Source organism: Zonotrichia albicollis, chromosome 2 (assembly GCF_047830755.1).
Source record: "Zonotrichia albicollis isolate bZonAlb1 chromosome 2, bZonAlb1.hap1, whole genome shotgun sequence".
In the NCBI taxonomy this organism is placed as follows: Eukaryota; Metazoa; Chordata; class Aves; order Passeriformes; family Passerellidae; genus Zonotrichia; species Zonotrichia albicollis.
In genome coordinates this window covers 27,921,001-27,944,877 of record NC_133820.1, presented here as the reverse complement: position 1 = coordinate 27,944,877, position 23,877 = coordinate 27,921,001, and the positions used below count along the sequence as shown (strand labels likewise).

The following is a 23,877-nucleotide window of genomic DNA, read 5'->3' as shown; positions in this document are numbered from 1 at the left end:
ATGAGCAGTGGATGGCAGCCTTTGCCACACTGATGCTCATTTGATGCTGGAGAAGATCAAATGAATGTGGTAAAAATATCTGTGCCTGGGATCAGTGGAGAGAGTCAGGACAAAACAGGGAGCCAAGTGTCTCAGAGCAGTGAACAAACCTCCACTGGGGAACCAGTGAGGCTTTGAAGTCATTTCACTGATATCAAACTTGGAACTCCTTTGTAAGAACTGAGATGCTTTATGGGCTGTTTAATAAAGCACTTGACTGGGAAAGGAACAAATATTTTATTAGGCTGACACTGAGTGCTTTTTGTTTCAGGTTTTGGGGGAAGCAGGGATGGCAATTATGTTTAATTGGTATCCTTTTCCTCTTGTTATCACTGGTGTATTGATTGCTGGGAAAACAAAATGCGTGGGTTTTAAAATTTACTGTAAAGTAAGGGCTCTCTTGTTTGTTTTGTTTAGCTCTGTGTACTCAAACCAGCTCATTTTTCTTTGCTTTGCTGGCGAATATTATGTTTTGATTGAAAATGATACTAAATAATCAGATAAATGGGATATTTAATGACAAGAAAAATTCTTCAAAATATTTTTCCCATAGGAAAATCATGCACTTCACTTTTTGAGCCTAAAAATGCAATTCTTCCTATGATCCTACTACAAAAGTAAATACATGGGTGCACAGCATGCATGAAAGCCATGGAGGTTAAGGTATAGTAAATCTCAGGAACTGTGATGCAAGACAGATCCCCAGAGTAAGTTCAGTTTTTCCCTCATATAGTTTTAATTTAGACATTCTTAGATATGCAATCCACTGTCAGTTTCCCTTCCCTGTGGGAAGCTGACCTCCTGTATGAGAAGAAAGCCTGTTAGATGAGAGTAGAGCAGTTGATAGTGAGGAAGGCCTTTGTCACTGTGTCCCACAAGATCCTCACAGACACAGCTGATGCAAGGGCTGGAGGAGCAGGCAGTGGACTGGAAATTGGCAGAACAGGCCCAGCAGCACAAAGTCCAGTTGGGCTGGGTGATTATGGCTGCACTCCAGAGGTCAGTGCTGGGTCCCACCCTGCTCAGCCCCCTCATTCATGGTCTGGATGATGGGCACAGTGTGCCTGCAGAAGTTTGCAGATTACACTAAACTGGCAGGAGTGGCTGATACATCAGAGGGTTGTGCTGCCATCCAGAGGGACATCAACAGGTGGGAGAATTGGGCTCACAGGAGCCTCATGAAGTTTGCCAAAGAGAAGTGCAAGGCTCTGCACCTGAGGAAAAGCATCAGTATATGCCAGGGGTCACCCACCTGGAAAGCAGCTCAGCAAGAAAGGACCTGGGTGTCCTGGTGGACACCAAGCTGACCACAAGCCACAAAAATGATGGGCTAGAGCATCTCTGCTGGAGGAAGTTTGTTTTTTGGGAAGGTGCTGGTGAGAAGACAGTCCCCCAGGGCTGTGCAGGCAGCGCCTTCCCGTGGGAGGTGCTCAGGGCTGGGTACTGACACATCTGTCCCAGCACAGTGCTGCAGCTGCTCATGTCCCCATCCCAAGGGACTGCCTCATGCTTTGAAGGAGACATCTGCACACAGCCTGCTGTGTAGGGGGAAAGCTGATTTAAACAGGTCCTTCTACAGTCACAAAAGCAGCAGCTTGTCTTCCCAGTTTGAACAGAAATTGGGAGCACAAAAGCTGCACAAAGTGAGAAGTCCCAGCTGGGTTGAAGGGACATCACTTAACACATGACTCAGCAGTAATTATGGCTGGCAAATTTATATTTGTCCTCCACATGTCAGATTTAATACAGCTGATTTCCATGCACTGTCTCCACCTCAGAGTGTGTGTTCAGCTCACTGGAAGCTAAGCAAGTTGATGCTGTGCAGGTTTTTGTGTAAAATACCAAGGATAAAAAATAAACTACGACTGTAAAGGTTTGATTTTCAGAAACTTGGTGAAAGGTTCCTCCAAGCATGATGGTTCAGAGACCCCAGGAACAGGCCTGTGCTGCAGATTTGAGAAATATTGAAGATTTGGGAATAGCAAGATCAATCTGAAATAATTTCAAGGTAGCCCTGTTTTTATAGTCCTGACTTACACGGAATAGTGTATATGGTGTAAGCAGTGGTCCTTTTGGAAGCAGAGCCCATCAGTTAAGTGTTACAACCAGTTAGTGAAATAGTTTGTGAATGGAGTAAAAGAAAAAGGGAAAGGGCATCCAGCAGTACAGCAGCAAGTGCCATCTCCCTTATGCTTAGGGTGTGTCACAGTTTCCAGTGCAAATGTAGGGGGTTTTGTGAGGCTTTCAAATTGGGCATAAAAATTCAGTACAGGTTGAAATGTGTGAGGAAAGTGTTCTGTTCCTCCCACAGCACTTACTGTCTGTCTTGTATATATTGCCCTTGGGAGTGAAGGCACTGGTTTCAGGCCCATGATAGGATTTTTTTTTCAACTGCTCTGATTTGTTTTTGAACGAGAAAAAAGTGAGTTCACTTCTCCCTGGAATGGATTGCTAACTACAAATTGTTGACAATAGCAATATAGTTAGCAAATCTATGACTCTAACGTGCTCTTTGCAGGCAATTAGCCTGTGCAATAGGCAGACAGCCATGGTATTTATTCAACTGAACTATTTAAAAGACCGAAGTACCATCAGCTAGTCAGGTGGCTGCATTTGAGAGTGATCATGCTGTGTGCTGAAGCAGTGTATACATACTGTCCATGTCCCATCTATAACATGCCATTTTGCACTGCTGTAATGATTTAATTTCTCTCTTGTTTCCCCAGGGCTTAACAGCTTGGATGGGAGCCTTGACACACATAACTTTGCTTCTTGAAAGGATCCACAAATGCAGCAGTGCACAGTAAACCTGTTGCATTATTTGCTTTGGAGCATTATTTCTCTAGCATCTTTTGAAGCTATCTGATGAGGTGTTTATTTTAACTGCTCTTTGGCAGCATTCAGCTTATCCTCCATGGTGTAGCTTCCACAGAGTAAGAAGTACCATGAGGCTGTGCATACATGCATGGTGAGCAAGAGATGTGCAGTGGGATGGGCAGCAAAGGCTGTGGGTGGAACTTCCATGCTGGCAGTGATACCCTGGTGTAGTCCTCCCTTCTCTCTCTAGCTGGTGCCAGAGTGAATCCTGCCCATCTTTCCAATGCCTTTCTCTCCTTGGCCTCAATTGATTTTGCATGGTACCTCCTAAATCCCAACAGGGTGTTAGTTGTTGGGTGTTTGAGTCAAGGGACTGAGGCAGAAGGGAGCAGAGCTAAACTGGGATGTTCCCTTGGTACCCCTTAGAGGAGACAGAGAAGTGCGTGCCCAGTGATTCCCTATTTGTGATGACCAAGCAGTGGTCATTGAGCCCCTTTTAAAGAGTCAGTGGGACTGTGTCTGGGGTCCAGCTGTGAGCTGGCAAGAGGATGAAGGCCAGCTCTCCTCTAGAATTACCCTGTGGGTCTCCTCTGCTCTGCCTGGCCCATACCTTGGAGGTGTTCACCATCAGCCCATCTGCTGGCAGAAGGGGGACAGGCCCCACTGCCCTCATGGTGCCTCTGCACCCAACTGACGTGTGTGGTGTAACAAAAACAGCACCACAAATGGTGCAGCACAGGGGGGAAGGCAAGCTCACTACTAGCTGTGAGCTGATTACTCCTTTGCCCTTTGATGCTTGAGGATTACACTACTAAAAGCATGCACAGGGTAGCCAGGATTCTCAGTGCCAGGTGCCTGAATGAATAGGTGAATCAGAGGGAAATGTGAGGGGCAAACATTGCTGAATCATGTATGGGTTCCACATGTGGGAGACCCCACCTGTGTGTTATTTGTGTAGTAATAGTTCTTTGTATTTGGTATTTGAAAGCTCACTTTATTCAAATATGTTTTTTCTATTCTAGCAACAAAACACCAATAATACTGTGGTAAAGCCTTTGTATATGGCTGAAACTACAGAGACCAAAATTTGTAGCATGGAAGATGATTTGTAGTTGGTTGGATCGGTGACATCAAGCAGCGAGTTTTGGGAAAACACTGAAGTCCATATCCAGCCACAATTTTGTCCCCAAGCAGCTCTATTAAGTCAAGATTTTAAATTTTCTGTTTGTTACTGTGTTTGTACTGAAGGGAAACCCTATTTTCCCAGGACATACTGAGCTAAGCATCCCACAAAGGGAGCATCTAATCCTTTCCCATGGTGTGCACATTATAATTTGAGTTCTGTGTAGACACAAGGCACAAGTCGTGGTACAGATGAGCAGGCAGAGCACAGGGAGAGCTGTGCTGCAGCCCCACAGGAAGGCACACAACAGCCCTGAGAAAAGTCTTGCACAGCCATCAGCAGGAGATAAAAAAAAAAATCTAGAGTTATCACTACCCTTCCAAAGCATTTGTGTATAGCTAAGATACCATTTCCTGTACAGTCACACACATCATTGCCTAGTGCCATGAACTTGGCTCTTATCAGCACCCTGATGGGAAAGCTCGGGTTATTTACAGTAGGGCTTGTTCCAGTGTTCCAGGCTTCTTCTCAGTTAAAACAAACAGCAAATTAAATATAAAATAGATAAGTAGGGAAAGTGAAATTGATTGTCCAGGACTGAGGTATGATAGGCAGAGGAAAGGCATTAAGGCATTTCCTCTAGATTACATTACCTTCTTTTATGTATATTAGATACATGAAACTTTTTTAAAAAACTGGATAACTGAATAATTTACATGTAGTGAAGCAGCAATTTTAAAAGACCCAAAAAGTCCCCAAACCCCAGCATATGCTTCAGGTCGATTTTTTATTACAGAAGTATAGTATAGCTATCACTGTTACTACCAATACTGAAAATTTGCTTTTGTTTCAGTCACTTACCATGAGGATTTGGGGTTTTGTATGGTGTACGCTGTGTACATAGTATATAAAAAAGGAGTCCAGGAACTATAAAACACCTTTGGACAACTTCAGACTGTCTCTTGATCTCAGATCTTCAAAGTTTCCTCATTTGAGGCTTGGGGACTTGGATCCTTTTCTCTCTGCCTGTTTACTGACCTTGATAAAAGATTTTTAGTCTAACACGTGTTTAGCAGCCCTGGGATTCCCTCCCAAATGAAACTAAAGATAGCTTTACAGGGAGCAGGATCAAGTTGTGCTGGACTCCACTGTACCTGGCAGCCAGCTACTGCCAAATTGCAGGCCGTGGGCAGGATCAGGAAATATTTTTATGTATATATATTTTTATATATGTTATTTTTTTTTTTCTGTAGTGATGACATGCTCTAGAAGCAGGTGTACTGGAAGTACAGAAAAAAAAGGTACACTTCTGATAGGAAAAGTGAGGGGGGAAAAACCCACCCCAAGCCCATAAACCTTGCTCAAGGGCTGCACCTTGCCTTTCTTGCGTCCTTCCCCTCACAGAGAGGGGCCCTCCCAGGGGCAGGGACCTGGCTCCTAAAAATGTATATTTACAGATCCCAGGCATATACAGGATTCAGTGTGGAAACCAGTATTTGACTGTGCTTTGAAAACAACCAGCCAAGCTTTCAGGCTTTTCTCCATGGTTTCTGAGGGTGATAGATGAACTCTTCTTCCCCTCATCTCAGTATTTCCTCTGCCTCCAGCCCTGTCACCTTTTAAAGCAGCAATGGGGGAATTTTATTATGTTTTATACTTTCATCTTCAGTGATGATCTGTCTCTTTCTCCATGGGTCCCTACAGCTTGCTAATCCCTCAAGTCTCTTACACAGCATAATTTTCATCTTAATTTTTCTGTTTCTCAGTGTTTAACGGTTTTGCCAGGGGAACGGGGGGTCATTTCCTGTCCCCACCAGATCATTAATTCTCTATGAAAGCACCACAATCTCACACTTCTCAAGCAAACAGAAACATTGGGAAGAGGCAATGTCATGTGCAGAACACTCAGCTGTGCTGCATGCAGCAGCTGGAGGAGCAAAGTGTGTGCACTGCAGACACCAAAATGGTAATTTGAAAAACAGGGAGGGAGATTATGTAAGAGCAGAGAAAATGGCTTTTTAATTCCGTAACAGAAGTGACGATGTCTGATTTTATCAGCTTAATCTGCTGAGCTGTCTCCTCAGTCTTTATTTTTATAAACAATCACTTTTTTTTTTTCCCAAAACAACACTGGCCAATGGTTTTCTTATTGATACTTGTCACTTTCTGAATAAGAAATTTGATTTTTGCTCCTGTTTTCAGTGCTTAGCTATCTCTGCCTTCCTGTAATCTGTCTCAGCCAAAGCTGGAAAAAAACAAACAAACAAAAAAAAAACCCAGCCCTATATTTGTGAATATTTTCTGCAGAACATTTCATGAGATGGGAAAAATCCAGAATTATTCTCCTTAAGCCAGCAGCAGGAGGAGAAAATAAATGACTCATGTGTTTACTTTTAAAAATCTTTTTTAAGAACTCAGATGTGCCTGATAAATTATTAGCATTTCACCCAACCAGCCTGTACTATCAACTCCTGGCATTTCTGTAGGTAGTCTTGTGCTTGCTCTAGTAACTCACTGCCAAATCCAAGGACTCAAAGATCTCAGGAGAGATTTAGTAGATTTCCCACTTCCTTGTCTTGGACATTTTTTAGCCTCTCTTTGTGGGTTTTTCGTTTTTTTCCCCTTTTCCTTGCCCTCTTTGCAGGTTTGTTGGTCTTACAAACATCAGTGCCAGCAAACAATTTCTGTAAGCACCAGAACCAGGGAGTTCTTTATGTGCTCTTAGGCACATGCCCAGGCTGGGACCCTTCACCCAGACAATTTCAGTTTCAGATGGGGCTGCCCTCCCTGGCATCCCCTGGCATCCCAGTACCGGTGTGCCTGCAGGACATGGGGAAGTGCCTTCCTCCCATGTCCTGGGTACTGGGCAGTGGTGACGGCACATCATTTCCTCTTAGAGAGCAAGATTCAGCTGTGTGCTGGTGAAAAATGTACATTTGGGGTGTGCTGGTGCTTCCCCATGGTAACAGAGTTGAAACTGGACAAGTTTCCATGGTGATTATTACTACTGCAGGATTCTCTTCACACTTCAGGAGAGGCACGGGCAGCACCAGGCAAAGCAGCCAGGCATCAGCCAAAGTCTGCTGGCAGCAGCTCAGAGGGCACAAATTCTTTATCCTTCTCAATAAATGGATGCATAGTGCCATTAATTTGCTGATTTTTTGGGATTTTTTTTCCCCAAGGCAGGGAAGTTTTGATCTTTAGGGGAAACAGGCTGCATATTATACCACGATCATGAACAGAAACCATCCATGCCTTTTTTAAATTGCCATTTGCTTAGTTGATATAAAGAGTTGGGCTGTCAAACTGGATTTTAAGTTGTTTTCATTTTTTTTTTTACCCCCCAAGTCTTTAATGAATCAGGTGCCTGGTTCACATTGCTGTCTCTGTCTAGCTCTGTGGCAGGGTGAACATTGAATTTTGGTTGGTTTTGCTTTGCCATTTCATGGCTCCTTTCTGATCCTGCACTCAGCATTTTCAGGAGGAAAAAGGGACAAGTATTAAAGGGGAATGAAGTACCCTTCACAAATAGCTGAATATTTCTTGGCTGCAATATTTTTAGAAATGTTTGTTTTGAGGCTTGAGTTAAAACAACATGCTGTCACTCAACTCTGATGTGCATTGTCATTATGTGAAGCTGTGTTTAAAACTGTGGAATGGGCATCCTGAGTCCTTGTTTCAGGCTGTCATGAGAGGGTTTTTTGGCTGCAGGCAGTCCTTAAGGCCATGTTTATGGCTAAATATAAGTTCCTCAAAATGTTTCGCACAACACTCAGGGCTGTATGTATATCCCACATCTCTGTATGTATAGTGCACTGTATTATGGAGCTGTTGGCGCGAAGTGTGGAAAAGTTTAATGGCTTTTCTTTGGTGACGGGGTTTTTAAAGGCAATTGCAAATATTATTTTAGGGAAGAGATTTATGTGGTGCCTAAAATATGCTTCTGGCTTGCAGGCCAAATTATGTCGGTGCTGATGCTCCTGGCAGCGCGGAGCCGCCGCGGGTCCCAGTGACAGCGATGTAGAGGTGGTGCTGGCGGAGCCCAGGAAGCCCTGCGACATGGAGGAGCTGTACAAGGATGCCCCCAACCTGCCTATGGATGTCACCAACTCACCCTCGGCGATGGCCAACAACAAGCTGGAAAATGGGGTGGCTCAGCTGATCACAGCAGAGGCTTGGAACATCAACTCGGCCGACCTGATGAAGAAAGCCCTTTCCCCGCTGGTGACAGTCCCTGCGCCCTCCATCCTGACGCCGCCGGCCGAGTCGCAGAGCGGGGTGGCCCTGAAGGTGGCGGCCACCGTGCTGCAGCCCATCTGCCTGGGGGACAGCCCCGTGGTCCTGCCCATCCACCTGCAGGTCGCCGGCAGCGCAGCCCCACAGATGCCAGCCACCAACGCTGCCACCCCCTACGTGATGACAACGCAGGGCCCGGTCCCGCTGCCCGTCCTCCTGGAGCAGCACGTCTTCCAGCACCTGAACTCGCCCCTGGTGCTGCCCCCGGGCGCCGCCTGCCCCGCCAGCCCCCTGCATGCCGGCCTCTTCCCCGGCACCGCCACCCCCGTTGGGCAGCCCCAGCTCCTGGACCCCAAGCCCTCCGGCCAGGCGCAGGAGCCCGTCCTGCCCCCGGTCTTTCAGACCCCGGGATTCGCCGCCGTCCTTCAGGACCTGTTTCCCTCACAGGGCGCCCTGGGCTCAGCCCCCTGTCAGCCGCCCCCCGACTACTCCACCCTCCCACCGCAGGCCTTCAGCTCGCCCCTGTCCCCGCTGGTGCCCCCTGCTACGCTGCTGGTGCCCTACCCCGTCATCGTGCCCCTGCCCGTCCCCATCCCTATCCCCATCCCTGTCCCCATCCCTGTGCCCCACGGCGCCGAGGCCAAGGCGGCCCCTGACCCACCCAAGCCTCCACTCTTCGCCCCGCACTCCTGCAAGGGCACCCAGACACCCCTGGAGAAGGAGGAGACGAAGCCATTCGAGCTCCTCCACCCACGGGAGTTTCCCCAGCTGAGCCGTCACACTGTCATCAAAATGGGCGGTGAGAACGAGGCTTTGGACCTCTCCATGAAAGGGCCGCCCGCGCTTCGGGCCAGCGAGGCGGTGCCGCCGCCTCCGCCGCCGCCCGAGGACGGGGCTCTGGACCTGTCCCTCGCCTCCTGTCGCAAGCCGGGGGGGCCGCACGGGGAGGCGGCCGGCTCCAGCCCCGCCACCACCGCCGAGGTCGGTGCCCACCCCGCCCCGGACAAGCTCCCCGGGCCGGCCGCCCCCTTCGGCCCCTGCAAGCCCCCGGAGGCGGCGGGCAAGGCGGAGGGCAGGGCCGCGGGCGGCGGCGCGGCCGAGCTGCTGCGGCAGCCGCAGAAGTGGCTGGTGGAGCAGGCGGGCAGGGCGGGCTGCGAGCCCAAGGCCGGCAACAACATCGAGATCGTCAGCACCTCGCAGACAGCCAAAGTCATCGTCTCCGTCAAGGATGCCGTGCCCACCATCTTCTGCGGCAAGATCAAGGGCCTGTCGGGCGTCTCCACCAAAAACTTTTCCTTCAAAAGGGACCTGCCCCAGGACTCGGTGCTGCAGTGCTACGATGTGAAGAGCCCGCCCGAGCCCCGGGACAGCGCCGAGGCCCTCAGGAAACCCGTCAAAAACAGGAGCGTAAAGCTAAAGAAAATGAACTCGCCGGAGATACATATTCTTCCAATCAAGAAGCAACGGCTGGCTGCCTTTTTTCCAAGAAAGTAAATTATGGGTTTTTAGAATTTTAAGATTATTATGAGAAGAAGAAGTAATAAAAAAAGATGCACTCGGTTTTAAACTCATTTAAAACTTTAAACTATCTTTGTAAGTTATTTTTGGGGGAAGAGGGAGAGGATTGGATGTAGAGGCCCTATAAGCTGGGTTGGTTTGGTTTTTTCTTTTGTTTTTGTTTTTTTTTTTTTTGTTACCAAATTTTGACTTTTCATGGGAAACTGAATAAAAAACAACCTATTTTTCAAGCAGATTGCACATTTTGCAGCTTTAATGGAGTAATGGATGAGTCAGAGGGGTAAGAGCTATTTTCACTGCCATAAAGTGCTTTGATGATGTAACTCTTCATAACAGTCGGAATGGAAATTTCAAAATAAATGTTTGTACGTGCTAATTGGTTGTGGCATTCTTTTCTCATTTCCGAATCACTTTCAGGCTACAAAGAAGGTCGTGCAAAATGTCTGTAAGCTGTAAAGCGCTGCAACTGACTTGTGATGAGCCTAAAATGTTAAAAAAAATAGCAGGCTAAGAAAAATTATCTTGTCCTGCAGCAGTGTGGAAGAGCATGCCTCAACAGCTGCTAACGATGCACCCAATGAGCTACCAGAGGAGTGAGAGAGTGCTACAGCCTGGTGCACACCTAAGATGGGTTCACTGTGAGACACCCATAGCAAACCATCTTAAATAATGTTATCAGTCATCTAAAATAGAAAAGCCTAAAAGTCAAGGGAATTAGGTTGCTAGGGGTCAGGAGGGGAAAAAAGAATCACATAATTTTTCCCAGCCTGACTACAACTATATGGAAAAAATGTTTATTGTTAGTTTTCAATGTTTCTTTGATGGCTGAAATCAATGCACGTAAAAGAGCAGAGCTGTGTAACTTTTATCTCTCAGCAGTGTACAAAGCCACCCATGTCAATGCAGAAATGTGAATGTACAATTAAAATAAAGTTCTGCTAGGTTACAGCTCTGCACTTGTCTGTGGAAATGGGCTGGAGGTGAATGTCTGTCAGCTTCAGAGTTCACACAGCTCACTGGCAAAACCAGATCCTGATGGAAGAACAAATGCGAGAGCAGGGGGGCAGTTTTTGGGGGGCACTGCGTTTTTGTGGCTATACCTGTAGAAAACTTTTGTTACAATTTCAAATTACATGTTCTGGCAGGGGACCAGGACTATCTAAGTAAAAAAAAGCCATTGTAAAGCCATCAGCTGGATGCTGTCTCACACTAACTATGCCTGCCTTTGCCTAGCTGCCACCAGCCTATTTCTAAGACTCCTCCTGGACAGCTCTGGAAAGGTTTTTGCAGTTGTTCACACAATGAGAAGTTGCTCAAAGGAGAAGCTTCAGTGTCTCAAGTCTACCCACACGCATAGGCACCAGTGTCATGCCAAAATCTGCTGCAAGTTTTGATAGCAGCAGACACCAGTATTTGGAAAATGAATCTGCACTATGGGGTTAGGAAGGGCATTATGTTTCTTTCTTATGTTTCCTTGGCTGAAGGATCACTTGCTTAGAACAGAAATGGAAGACTTTCACATAGGCATAGCATCATTTCTGTCAAACTCTTGCTTTTTAAGTATTTTAAAGCCTTTTATTTTTCCCTGAGGTGGCAGAACTGACAATGTTCAGAAGAGGGTAAAGTGTTGATGGATTCATTAATGTTTAGTCATCTGACTGTATTTTTTAAAAATATCTTTTCTAATTGAAAATACTCAGCTACTTTGTTTTTCTCCTTCCAAGAAACTGCTAATGAAATATGTCATCTGTTTATTGCAGTGCAGAAGCTGAGGATTTCAATGTCCCTTGGGATGGCCATCCCAGTTGTCACTGTCCACTTCTATTTCAGCCTGCCCATTCTAGAGTGTCAAAAAACCTTCTGATAATGTGAATTTTCCCCAGGGCTATACCACAGTAAAATAAGGCGGTCACTGAATTGGCTGCTGTCATTTTTATTTCGCAGTTGACAGAAGCAAGTTCAAAAGAAATTTCATTTATTTTCTTACAAGAAGTGTTTCACACTGGTGGTGGCATCTGCTGCACCAACTGCCCCAGTCCTTGCTGTCCTTGTGTGTGTCATTCCCCACAGCATCCTCAGCAGGCAGAGAGGGCATCCACCCACTGCTGCCCTCCTGCTGGCCACAGGATAGCTGGGACAGGCAGAGCTCGGTGGTGGCACTGGCTACAGGTGCTCAGCTTTTCCCTCCTTTCCTTCAGAGGCATTTACTGGGAGCATCAGTGCTGAGGGTGCCTCCCAGCCCACTCTGCACACAGAGAGGTCTGGTTTAACTGAATTTGACCACAGGCTCCAGAAACCCTGACAACAAATTAGGCTAAATCAGCTTTATGACATTATAAACCCATACAAGCACTGTCGAAACACCCAATGCCTGGGGACAACAAATTGAGTTTAAAGCCAACTGGTGCTGGTTGTAACAGTAGACCAGACCAGCAGCCATGTGGCTGCATCTTGCCCCTTGGAGGAGTAACTGCACCCTTTTCCTTCTGAAGCAGGGCTGAGGAAAACCAGAGCAGGCTCCAATTATCCCAACATCCCTCTCTGCCACCCCAGGAGAGCCTCCCTGACTTTACAGGGCCAGGATGGGCAGGCTCCCTGGCACTGCTGGTTGCCACCAACATCCCCAGAGCCTGTGACACAGGCTGGAGCCACTCCTCTAGAAATGGATAAGCAGAGCAAAAGGGGCTCACCCACTCCACTGCCTAGTTTTTCCACTGCTCAAACTGCAGGGGGAATATTCTCAATGGCATCTTCCCAGGAAGGCTTAGGACAGCTGGCACCCCTTACCCTGCTGCCATTTCATGCAACCCCAGGCTTCAAGGCTGTGCCATGGGAAGAGGAGCCCCACACTGGCACCTCTCCTGCTGCTGAACTCTGTTGGGCAAATGATGCTCAGTAGGGACCACTTGCCTCCCACCACCCTCGTGTGGGCAGCTCAAGTCCTACATCCCATCAGCACGGGGGAGAAGTGGCCATAGAACAAAGTACTTAATTACACCAAGATTGAGCACTTTCACCTCCTCGCCTCTAGCAGCAATTACAGATTTTGTATATTGGGCCATTAATTTTCTACAGGGCTACATTTTAACTGCTGCAGAAACTTCTGTATGAGGAGGAAGACATGGAGCTGCACTCATGATATATGGAGCTTCCATTTCTGGTGGCTGTTAATGGAGACATTAATACCTCTAGTGAAGTTGAAGGGAAAGTCATTAAGCTGTAATGGTAGGAGGAAGACATTTTACAGTGATGAGTAAAGAGGTAAAAAAGGGAGAGAGGAGCTGTGCCCTCAGGGGCACCCCTTGTTGGCTTCAGTTTCCATGTGACTTGGACTTGGGGTGTGGGGTGTTATTAGGGAGTGAGTGAGAGGGTAGAAGGTTGCAGGGTCGTGTTACCTTTCCCTCTGCTCTCTTCCCCCTGTCAGGCAGGGGCTTTGCAGGAAACCAGAAACTAAATCCAAGGCAGGCAGAAGGGCTGCACATCTCAGATGAAGGCCTTGGGGGCAGAAGTGCTCAGATGAAGCAGCTTTCCTACACAGGGACAGCCTTTCCCCAGTGCTGCCTGAAACACAGCTTCAGGACCAGGGGTGCACACCTAAGGCTTCCACACATGGAGTTAGCTGTTAGCAAAATAAATTAATCCAAAAGAAGAATGAGCAGCTGCTCAGACAGGGAGCTTACCTGGAATGGGCAGTTTCTAGGCTGGGAGGACACCAAACAGGTAAGGCACAGACAACTGTAAGTGCAAGGAAAAGGTGGAAAGAGGGAGAGGAAAGCAGGCAATGGAAGCTGAGAGAAGATCCAAGCCTGTTAGTGCTGCACCTTTATTGAAGTTAGCAAGCATCCAGACAGAGAATGGGAGGGAGAAGCCAAACGATGGCCTTTGGCTGTGAGCTGCTGACAGAGAGTGAAAAGAGGGTGTGAGCTTCAAAGACACAGCTCAGGCCACTGGGTGAGAGCAGGGAGAAAGGCAGGCACTGAGCCCAGAGAGGGCAATGCTGTCTTGGGCTGAAGGCAGCCAAAAAGTGACGGCTGGGGGAGACCATGTATCAAACCACACATGCAGAACACACAAGGCAGTGCAACCTCCTGCTCCTCCTGCCCTGACAGCAGGGGACAAGGGGCAGCAAAACCATCCCAGCAGAAATGTGAGGAAAAGCAGAAGAGTAAAGGTAGCTGGTTTTGTCTTTCCCATGCCTGAGGGAATGTGTGTGACCTAAATTTTGCTACCACCCACATTCCTATCTGCTATAAAACTGATATGCCACGATGTCTCATGATCACTGCTCACTTTTTAAACCACTTCTCCCCATTTTCTGCTCAGGCCTCCCAGAGCACTGGGATGATTACACAACCTTGTGCATCTCTGCAGAGGTTTGACCCATAGGGGCTCAAGAATCAGCTTCACATGCACATGAAAGGTTTCAGAGGAAACTGAGCATGGAAGGGAATGAATCAGAGAAGTCTGTGCCCCTTCACTTGCACAGAGGCAACTTGGGACTGTGATCCGACAACAGTAAGTGACTTGTTAACAGTTCTCACGAAGAATATTAGACAATGAAAACAGCATAAAACAACATTGCATAATATCCTGGTGCCAGATGTTTTAGTTTGTTTTTGTGCTCAAGTTTATAAAAACATGTTGAAGGGCTCAGTCAAGGACCTTGTTTTCCTCTGGGGTCTGTTCCTGCCTTCCCAAAGGCAGACAGCCTGACACAGTGACATTAATAATGTTAATTTGTGGAATTTGCTTTTTTCACTCACCTTTCACTTTTTTTTTTCCCCAATGCTTCCTCCTCCTCCTATTTAAAGTTGTATTTCTCTTAGACTATACTACATATCCCTAATGCTGAAGTTTTCAATTCAGAGTACTCTGGGGCAGTCTGACACACACACAAGCAAATCCCCTAATTTTAGTGTGGAAAGCCTATTTTCCACAGTTGTTAAAATCATGGTATTGCAATCCTGTTAGGAAAATCTGTTTTGTTGTTGAACCATCTGAAACATTTTTTCATGTTTGAGTAAAAATATTACTAATCACTAAAATATTTAGTACGGCTTTGTGCCCATATACCCCAAGCTCTCTTAGAATGATACCATAACATCTCAGTACTGAAATTATTAGGATTGTTCCAAGCTAAGATATGAAAACTAAAAGAGCAAACAGCGGGGTACAATCTAATCAAGTATCTGGAAGGAAGGGCTATTTCTACTTTTTTCCAAGTGGAACATCATTTTTTCACTGTTTGGAAGTATGTTTCCAGTGAAACGCTGGTAACAGACATTGCATCCCTGCATCACCCCGTGTCCCCCCCTTGCTCCTGGGATTACTAATGTTCCTTAGGCCACAGCTGTTTCAAAACTGTCACATTTTTTGCATTGCTTCAATGTCATCCTTCCCACCACATCCTCATCAACAGAGTTCCCATCTTTCTTTGCTTAGGAACAAAGTTAGGCAATTATTTGTCCCAGACTGGCATCTCACAGACCAAGGACAGGCCACTGGATACGAAACAAGGAGGTGCTTCTTTGTGGAGCCTTTGTACCCAAAGAAAACCCCTAGAAGTGCCACCAATAAGCATGGGAAAGCTATTGATTTTTGAGGTTTCTGATACACAAGTAATTTCTTGCTTATGGAGGAAAAAAAACCCAAACCCAAACTTACCTGCATTCAAAGTTATAAAGGTAACAAGTAGATTTTTTATTTTTTTTTTTAAACAAATGTTTCAAAATAAGTATTTTGAAAGTTGGCCCGCAGAGCACAATCCAGTGTAAGAGAGCATGTACCTGCCCTTCAGAGACCCTCCACAGCTCAGCCATGATGGCACAAAGCCACCACACTCAATCTTACAGCCCAGTGATGCATATGCCTAACTCACCTAGAATCACCTATATTTGTGTACATGGGAATCAGAGTTGGGTTTAAAGACACCCACAGAATATTTAAGTGCTTGCTGTCTGCTTTTTGCCACAGCATTCTGTGCAACAACAAAGATCTAAGAAAGCAAAAATATTCTCTGTGGATAGAATTTTGGCTAGATATTCTGAACAACTGGGCTTTAAAGCCAGACCTCTTGTGTGGTAGAACATGGCACCTGGACAACATGCTTGGTTACTGTAATGTGCACCTGAACATTTGCTTCTCAATGCCAATGTCTTCCAATGAAGGACTTGAGTAAGAGGGTTGTTCCAGCTTACTAGCAATGAAGAGAACTTAAGTTGGGGAATTAGGTCATGTGCTAAAGTTGAAAGGAGTATTGAGCCTCCCATGATAGAAACTGGCTAATAAAACCAGTAGAGTCAAGAAGTCTCTTAAAGCAGATGTTGGTATTTGGTCAGATCACTCATACCCTCAACTCCCATGGACTAAATTCAGAAAGAGTCTGGACAACTGTGATGTCAAGAAATGAACTTATATTAAGTCAAACCCAAGCCTATGTTCCCAGGTTTTGGCCCCTCAACTGTTCTGGCTTTAAAAGAAGTCATACCAATAGTGAATTGTTAGCAGCATCTAAGAAACAATTTAAGGACAGAGAGTGCATGTCCCAAAAACCAGGTAGGGAATGACAAGGATTCATCCCTTGTTTTCAGGTAAAAGTGTGTCACGATAAGACTTCACATCCCTGATATGGTTCAAAATGTTTATTCCTAACTTTCCCCTTAAAAATCCCACCATAACATGAACAGTCAAAGACACAAGTCATCTGTGAATCTGAAACAGTTTATCTTGATATATCCACCTGGTTTTCTCCTTCCTAATTTTCCATTACTTCATTCTTCATGTATTTTCCTTCCTATGCTTATTGCAAGCAAACCCTATCACTCATCCCAGCCTTGCATTTCTGTTTTCTTTCAAAACATTTCAACTTTCCCCAACCTGTTGATTTCCTGTAGCCAAACACCACCCAGGCAATTACAATTAATACATTACAGTGAATGCAAAGATGTATGAAAGTAATATGCTCCCTTTTGCTGAGCTGCCCTCTTGAAAACAAATGAACAGCTGATAGCAGTCAGGTAAAAAAAAAAAAAAAAACAAAAAACAAACTAAAAAAACACAAGACAAACAATAAAACCCCACAAACAAAAAAACCCCACACCAAACTAAAACCAACCAGCCAACAAAACCTGCCCACTGTCCCATTACCCACTGAACCTAATAAATAATTATGTTCCAATATAACAATTATTGGCAATTATGTTCCACCTCACCCCTAAAGTACAAACATAAACCAAGGTTAGACTAAATCTGAGCATTTATTTATTAATTTCTCCCTCCCCACAATTTTGCTCATATAAGCACAGGGACTTAAAAAAGAAAAGCACTTTGTAGATCACACCTTGAGTAACACTGTGCAGGTGGGAGGCATCTGTTCATAACAGAGTAAGTTCCATGCCCATCCCCAGGCAAGGGCTGAAATCAGTAGCAATCACTGGTACATCAGAGATAAAGCAAGCAAAAGCTGCAGACTCCTTCCCTTACTTTTCATGACATGCAGGGTTAAAAAGCACATGGGAAGATCCTTCCCTCAAAAGGGTCTTTAATAAGAGGAAATATATTCTGCAGCAGTAGTATGGAGAGATGGCAGTTGTGGAAGAGTTCAGACCTGTTTGAAAACCTCACTCTTGGAAATCTAGACAGCATTAGCCCAATTGCTTGGGGAAACAGAGTGCCTCCATAACTACTAAAAAGAATTAAATGTAAGAAAGGGGAAAAAATCAGCAAAATCATGACCTCTTGCATTTGAACACCAGACTTTCTAAGGTGTACCACCATTCATTACATGTTTTTCCCCACTGCCTTCCCAATTGCCTCAGCATCCGCCTGGAAGGGTAGATGAGTCTGTCTGTCCAGATCTGGACCTCAGAGCTGGGACAGCCAACACAGGGTAATGGCAATTGTCATGGTACTTTTGTGGCATATTCATTTTCTTCCAGCTGTCACAACTAGAAAGGAACCATTGGCAGAGAGGGTTTCTGCCAGCTTCAAGCTGTACATCTGTTCACGCTTGTCTGTTCAGACAACATGGGATGCAATCTCCCCTTCCCCTTGTGCTGGCATCTGCTTGCTTGTGCTGTTTGTCCTCAAAGGCCTTGGATTTCGGAAGCTGGAAATTGAATCTCTGTGGATGAAAATGCCTTCGTGTATTTTAAAAAGAAAAGAAGCAGAGATGTGCAGCCTTTGCTATCAGCACTAAACAATTCCCCTGCAGTTAATGAAAGCTGAAATAAAACTAGCAGTGGTCCATAAAGCTATGAGGAGAAACAGCTTGTGCAGGACTCCTCAGCATGTACAGCAGGACTGGGAGATTCTGGAGCTGATAGAAGCTAATTCTGATTAAAATGGGACAAATTACAGCTTATCAAAATTATCTGCTACGACAGGGATGGATGATTATGTAAGTGAGGAATTTAAAAGCCTGCTGGATCACTGTAATGGCATATTTTAAGTACTCACAGGACTCCTGTCATCTACCACAGCCACAATAATGAGGATTTATTTAGAACAAACCATCAGAGAACAAAGCAGCAAAATACTTCACCATTAAATAATCTCCAGCCCTATCTCTGCAGTTTTCACACTAAAAATATATATAAAATGTTATGTATACAGTTGCAGACTCACAACACTGAGTTTACAACAGACTCTTCAGATTTTAACAAGTCTCAAAATGGCTCTGCATGACCTTTGAAACAACAGGAACACTGACAGTTGGGGAACACAATCCCAGGATTATGGGCTAGTTAGGAAGCTTTACAGAGAGAAAGATTATAATCAAGGCTTGAAAAAAAAGCAGCAATCATTTCACCACTAAAATGGACATGAAATCAGCTTCTGCCTCCCTGCATCACTCTTAGGCAGTTCCAAATGAGCACTTTTTACTCACTCCCACGGTTTTACATGCAATAACGATAGAGAGGAATAGATGACCTTTGAAATTGATCTTAAGGAGGTCTCTCTTTTTTTCTTTTTTCCTCTTCAAGCCAAGTCAGTGTAACTCTACACAGTCTCAACTTGGCAGAAAGAGCAACAAAAAGATGAGGACACTCATTACTTAGAAGAGGTTCACACCTCTTCATTCATTTTACTCTATTATGTAACTAGCTGGCCAATCAAAGAAAAAAAATACTGCTATCATTCCCTTTTAAAATGTGTTTCTCTACATGATCCTGCATTAAAATAGACAACATTCTATAACTAACAAAAGAAGACTGTGGAAAACTTGGAGCCCGCTGCTGAATGAGGAGGGGGACCTCATTACACAGAACATGGCTGAATTACTGATTACCAACTTTGCCTCAGTGTACCCATATTTCAATTCTCTGAATTTCGGCTTAAATTAAAGGACAGACAAGCACAAAGAAACTTTTATCTGATCAGGTCAAAGTTCAAGATTTTAGTCATCCCCACCCAGGGATCATTTTTCCTCTACAAAAATAGTGGAAATACTCAAATTTCAAATATTTGTATCATGTTCAGGGCTTACATAATCACATCCACAGACTCACATAAAACTGTCAGAGCTACAGAGATGGTTAACACCACTTTTTGCAAATCATATCCCTGACTGCAGAGGAAGAGCTTCTACCAGTATAATGAGTAATGAGATGAACTTCTTTGTGCCTGTGTCTACCACCTGAAATAAAAAATGGTGTGTCTTTATCCAAAGCAACAAAAAAGGGGAAGACACTCCATCCTTCAAGCCAACACTGGTAACACGATATTGCTGTCTTTCACTGTCATTCCTACATATGTGTGAAAAAGTCCTACAATATGTATGCTGCCTCACCCTACCCTCCAGCCTTCTTCAATTCCACTGTTCCATAGGTGTTCTGCAAAAATAATTTTTAGAGCTGCTAGTCCACCCAGGCAGCAGTATTTTAATTTCCAACAGTCCCACGATGCACTGAGGAGTTACGGCACTGTCTTCCAAGATGACCAAAAGTTACAGAAGCAGATAAACAGATGAATCCATGTTGGTAGAAAAGCAATTGGAGAAACAAAGAGACTAAATCACATTGTCTTGTATATCAAATAAACACCAAAAAGATACTAAGTATGCTCTGAAAGAGATCAGATGCAAAATGCCTCTGGACTACTGGTACTGCCAACTTGCAATTTTCATCAACTGCCAGTGACAGTTGTGAGGTTACCATTAACCCAATCCAAGTTCCTTCTCAGGCACTGGCTGATTGCTGATAACAGTCACTGGAACAAGAGACTTCTGTATCACAGAAATAAGAAAGCTTAAAGTCTACACAGTTCAAACTTACTGCTATTAACTGCTTTGACTTAAAATACTTCATATCTTTATCTGAACACAGCACAAACATTTTTTATCAGCCTCTTTCCCTCAGTGGTTATATGAGAATTCTATAAGCTTTAAGTTGGATAATGAGATATACAAAACAAAACAGTTGAATAACTAGATGAGTTCTTACTTTGAAAGCACAGAACAACCCAAATTCAAACATTAATTGCTTCAGATGAACAAGGTTGGAATGATCTTACCCTTTTCATTAAAACCACCTCATATCAGATGTTTCCATGAACTGTCAAGAACAGCCAAATGCCAGATCAGACAGCCACCCTTGCCTACGTAGAGAGCACTCACCCATCCACACAGCATCAACCAGAACAGACAGTTACAACAAGGAACAAACTATTTTATTTTTCTTGCTAGATAAGAACATCCCACTGAAAATAAAGAATAAAAAATATATTCTGTTGTAAGACTCTGAATGCTCGAAACTCACGCAACAGCACACGGAGAAATTCTGGTACAGCAACATCACAGTTATCTTTGTGCACATGGGCACACAGAAAGCCTTGAACAAATATTTATACCCACAATAGTGCCATGTACAAAAGACCAAACAGAAAATTCAAACATCTTTGTTTTTCTTATGCCAAGGGCAATGTAAAAAATGAATATTGTTTTCAATTACGTCCACTTAAATTGAATGGGATCTTTTTATGCTGAAGTACCCAAATTCAGCATAATAAGGCATAGAAGAAGTAGTATACAATTATATATATATGTATAAACAATATACTGAACACGTGGGGAATGATGTTTTCATTAATACATAATTCTTGGTGTAACCATATGAAAGTGAAGCCAGAATTTTTCTAACACCAAGAGAAAATACTCTGTTTCTTCAATCCGTGCTCTGACTTTTTTTAGTATAAAGAGCATGCCTGTATTGTATCATCTAAGCACACATGCACCACAAAAGATATGCAAAACAAATAGGTACAGATAAACTTTAGTGTCAAATGTCTAATGATGTAATAACAAAAACAATTCTCAGGGCCCAAATGACTTTCTGAATTGAAATTGCATTGCAGTCACTTAAAATAACAAAATACTTGGAATTGTGAGTCACAAAATTCACTGTTTTCTAGCAGTACCTTGCTGAAATCTGATGAGTATCAGTCTATGGGTAAAGAAAGTCATTTTCAAAAAAGGAATTTGTAAAAAATACATTTATACTATATGTTTTCATATAAAAAGGCATTAGGAAATATAATAAATCCTACCACTTTAGGACTACACCTTCCCTAACAAACAGTTTTATCACTTGACTATTACATACAGTACATTCAATTTCCTAAACAGAAAGTATATTTTCTTGTCCCTGATGTATTTTACAACTGGCAGTGACAACAAACTGTTTTATTATCACCACTCATTCTTGCAGCTTATACAAACAGCACCAATTTTACCCAAAAAAAGGTTTATCAGTTACATAGTAGCACTTCCTCATAGGAAATATAAACCCAAAACATTGGAACCAAATGTGTCTTTCCAAATATATATCAGAATATATGGCTCAGAGTTAAGGGATGAATAACCAGGAGTATTGCATAGTACAGGGATCTTGCCTGTATGAATAAAAATACCTTTTGATTGTTTGTCACCTTCTGACTCCAAGAACAAATTAAACAGGTGCTAATGAAAGTAATACACAACTAAATTTACTGGTAAAAAAACCCCAAGAAATTGTACAGTTCTCTCTGGCACAGTGCAAAGTACACATTAAAAACTGAAAAAATACGTACAGTGTGTATGTATATTTTTATATAGTACATATTTCCCTGACACATACACATGTACATATAAAAAGCATGAACACATCCATGCCAAACTTAGCAAAAAGATGGAATGTTTAATATGTGGATGCATTGTTCCAGTGAAATCAGTCTGTCTCAGAAATGGCTGTTTATACAGCCAATATGACCTTCCATGAAACAGAAATATTTACTGCCTGCCTAAACTGACAATATATGATACATTTGTCCTCATAACTTCCCAAAGGACTGATAATCACACTTTATAAAAGCTTATACTTGTATTAAGCCCTCTCCTCCATTACCCTTCCTCTCTTCTGAAAGACCAGAATATTCACTACAGAGATGAAATCTTCTATTTTAAGATTTTCTTCCAATATAAAAGTTTACAGCCACCCCTGTAAAAAATATTAACACCTGATGCTGGTTTAATTTATTATTTCCCTTTGGGATTCAGCTGTTTTGGTTCTGGATATGAACACATTGGCTGAAGCCTGTAACTCAGAACACACTTTCAGGATTCGGAGAGTGTTGTTACCAGACCTGCCCACACCCAGTACGATCAACTGTCCTTCCATGCCAACTTTCTGTGAAAGAGTTTGCAAAAATACTAGAATGTAATACAAATCCCTCCCCCCACTTTATCCTGAATGTCTCTTTTACAATTTGAGGCCACTTTCAAAAAATAAAGGTTTGTATCAGCAAAAGCGTTTCAAATGAAGGCGATGGCTGTGAACCTGAGAGCTTGGTGCGACCCCAACTCATGTTTGTGGCACCCCCCTGGCTAGAACTTCCCTTGTTTAAGTCGTTCAATGTGGTAGCACAACTTCAGGGCAGGCCCCAGCTTCAGTCCCATATATTTCATTATCATATCACTCCTCAGTAAGAGTAGTGCTTTCCCATCAATTTCCTGCAGAAGGAAGAGAATAAACACAACAGACAACTACTTCAACAAGCTGCATAGTAAAACAGGAAAGTACATTACAGTTGTTTATACTGTAGTACAAATATATCTACTGTATATAAAAGAGCAAGTTTGAATTTACAGATGACCACTGAAATTTAATTAGTTTTAGTATTTTTTAATGTGTGATTAAGTATTTGAGATGTTAAAGAAAGAAAATAATAGTAAATAAAAGAAACTGACCAAACAGCCCTCAGAATCAGGGCTTCCCACCAGGAAAAATGTGAATGGGTCAAGGGAAAAAATAAAAAGAAGCTGCAAAGGAAGGTCTGTGCAGTTAGAGATTAAATGATTCAAGCACTGAGGCCTTGCACTGAACCTTGAAAACAGCTGTGGGAGGATTTTGGCATGCGTGTGCAAATGGTCACATGGAGGAAAGGGCCAGAGACCATCTAAATATGGGAAATTAGACAGATCTATTTCCACGTTGAACCAAAGAGATTGTCAGGATCACAACCAAGGACAACCTAGTCAGATTTCAACTGTCTGACTGAGAATTGCTGCTGAAATATGACAGTCCTAAGCTCTTAGTATCATTACATACCACAGACAGGCAATTAGTTCCATAAAGCGCCATAAAGAGAAACACTCTGTCTTACTTTTTTAAACATAAACCTGACAAAACAAGTGACATTTACCATTGTTATACAACTAAGAATAAAATATAAGACAGGAATCTACATCAGAAGTTATTTTGATTTTTCATTTCAATCCAGCTTACTCAGAGATTAAACTGTTAGGAGGAGCTGGAGCAGAACATAGGTGAAATACTACTAAAGACAAAGCCAATCTATTTTTGGAGGGCCATATACGCAATAAAATAAGAAAGCAGCTCTTTACTGAGCAGCCTACCACAGAAAGGCGCAGCAAGAAGAAATAGGGGAGATCAAACCTACCACAAACTGATAACAGTTTCTGTCTCTAAAGATAACATCTAGTCAGACCTATGAAACCCTCCACATTGTTTTCTCAAACAGATTAATTAAGTATTTCAGTTCTCTGAATGTTAGCATCAATGATGAAGTGCCTAGCTAACAATGGGTAACATCACCTCTGCTCTAGAAGATTCAGTGTCCAAAACAGGGGGACTGAATGCCCTGCACCG

At 43.6% G+C, this 23,877-nt stretch overlaps 2 protein-coding genes across 7 annotated transcripts in view; one reads left to right on the top strand and one right to left on the bottom strand.

The window, feature by feature from the left end:
• The window catches only part of RAI2 (retinoic acid induced 2), a 44,252-nt gene extending 34,143 nt beyond the window's left edge, over positions 1 to 10,109 (top strand). For both annotated transcript variants that reach the window (XM_005484325.4, XM_026791848.2), the window contains exon 2: positions 7,934 to 10,109. In XM_005484325.4, coding sequence (XP_005484382.2) covers positions 8,039 to 9,709 — 1,671 coding nt within the window. In that variant the 5' untranslated portion in view covers positions 7,934 to 8,038 and the 3' untranslated portion in view covers positions 9,710 to 10,109. The remainder of the gene's footprint in view (positions 1 to 7,933) is intronic.
• A 10,270-nt stretch (positions 10,110 to 20,379) lies between these two features.
• Positions 20,380 to 23,877, bottom strand: part of SCML2 (Scm polycomb group protein like 2) — a 72,276-nt gene continuing 68,778 nt past the window's right edge. For all 5 annotated transcript variants that reach the window (XM_074534655.1, XM_074534656.1, XM_074534657.1 and 2 more), the window contains one exon: positions 20,380 to 22,718. In XM_074534655.1, coding sequence (XP_074390756.1) covers positions 22,593 to 22,718 — 126 coding nt within the window. In that variant the 3' untranslated portion in view covers positions 20,380 to 22,592. The remainder of the gene's footprint in view (positions 22,719 to 23,877) is intronic.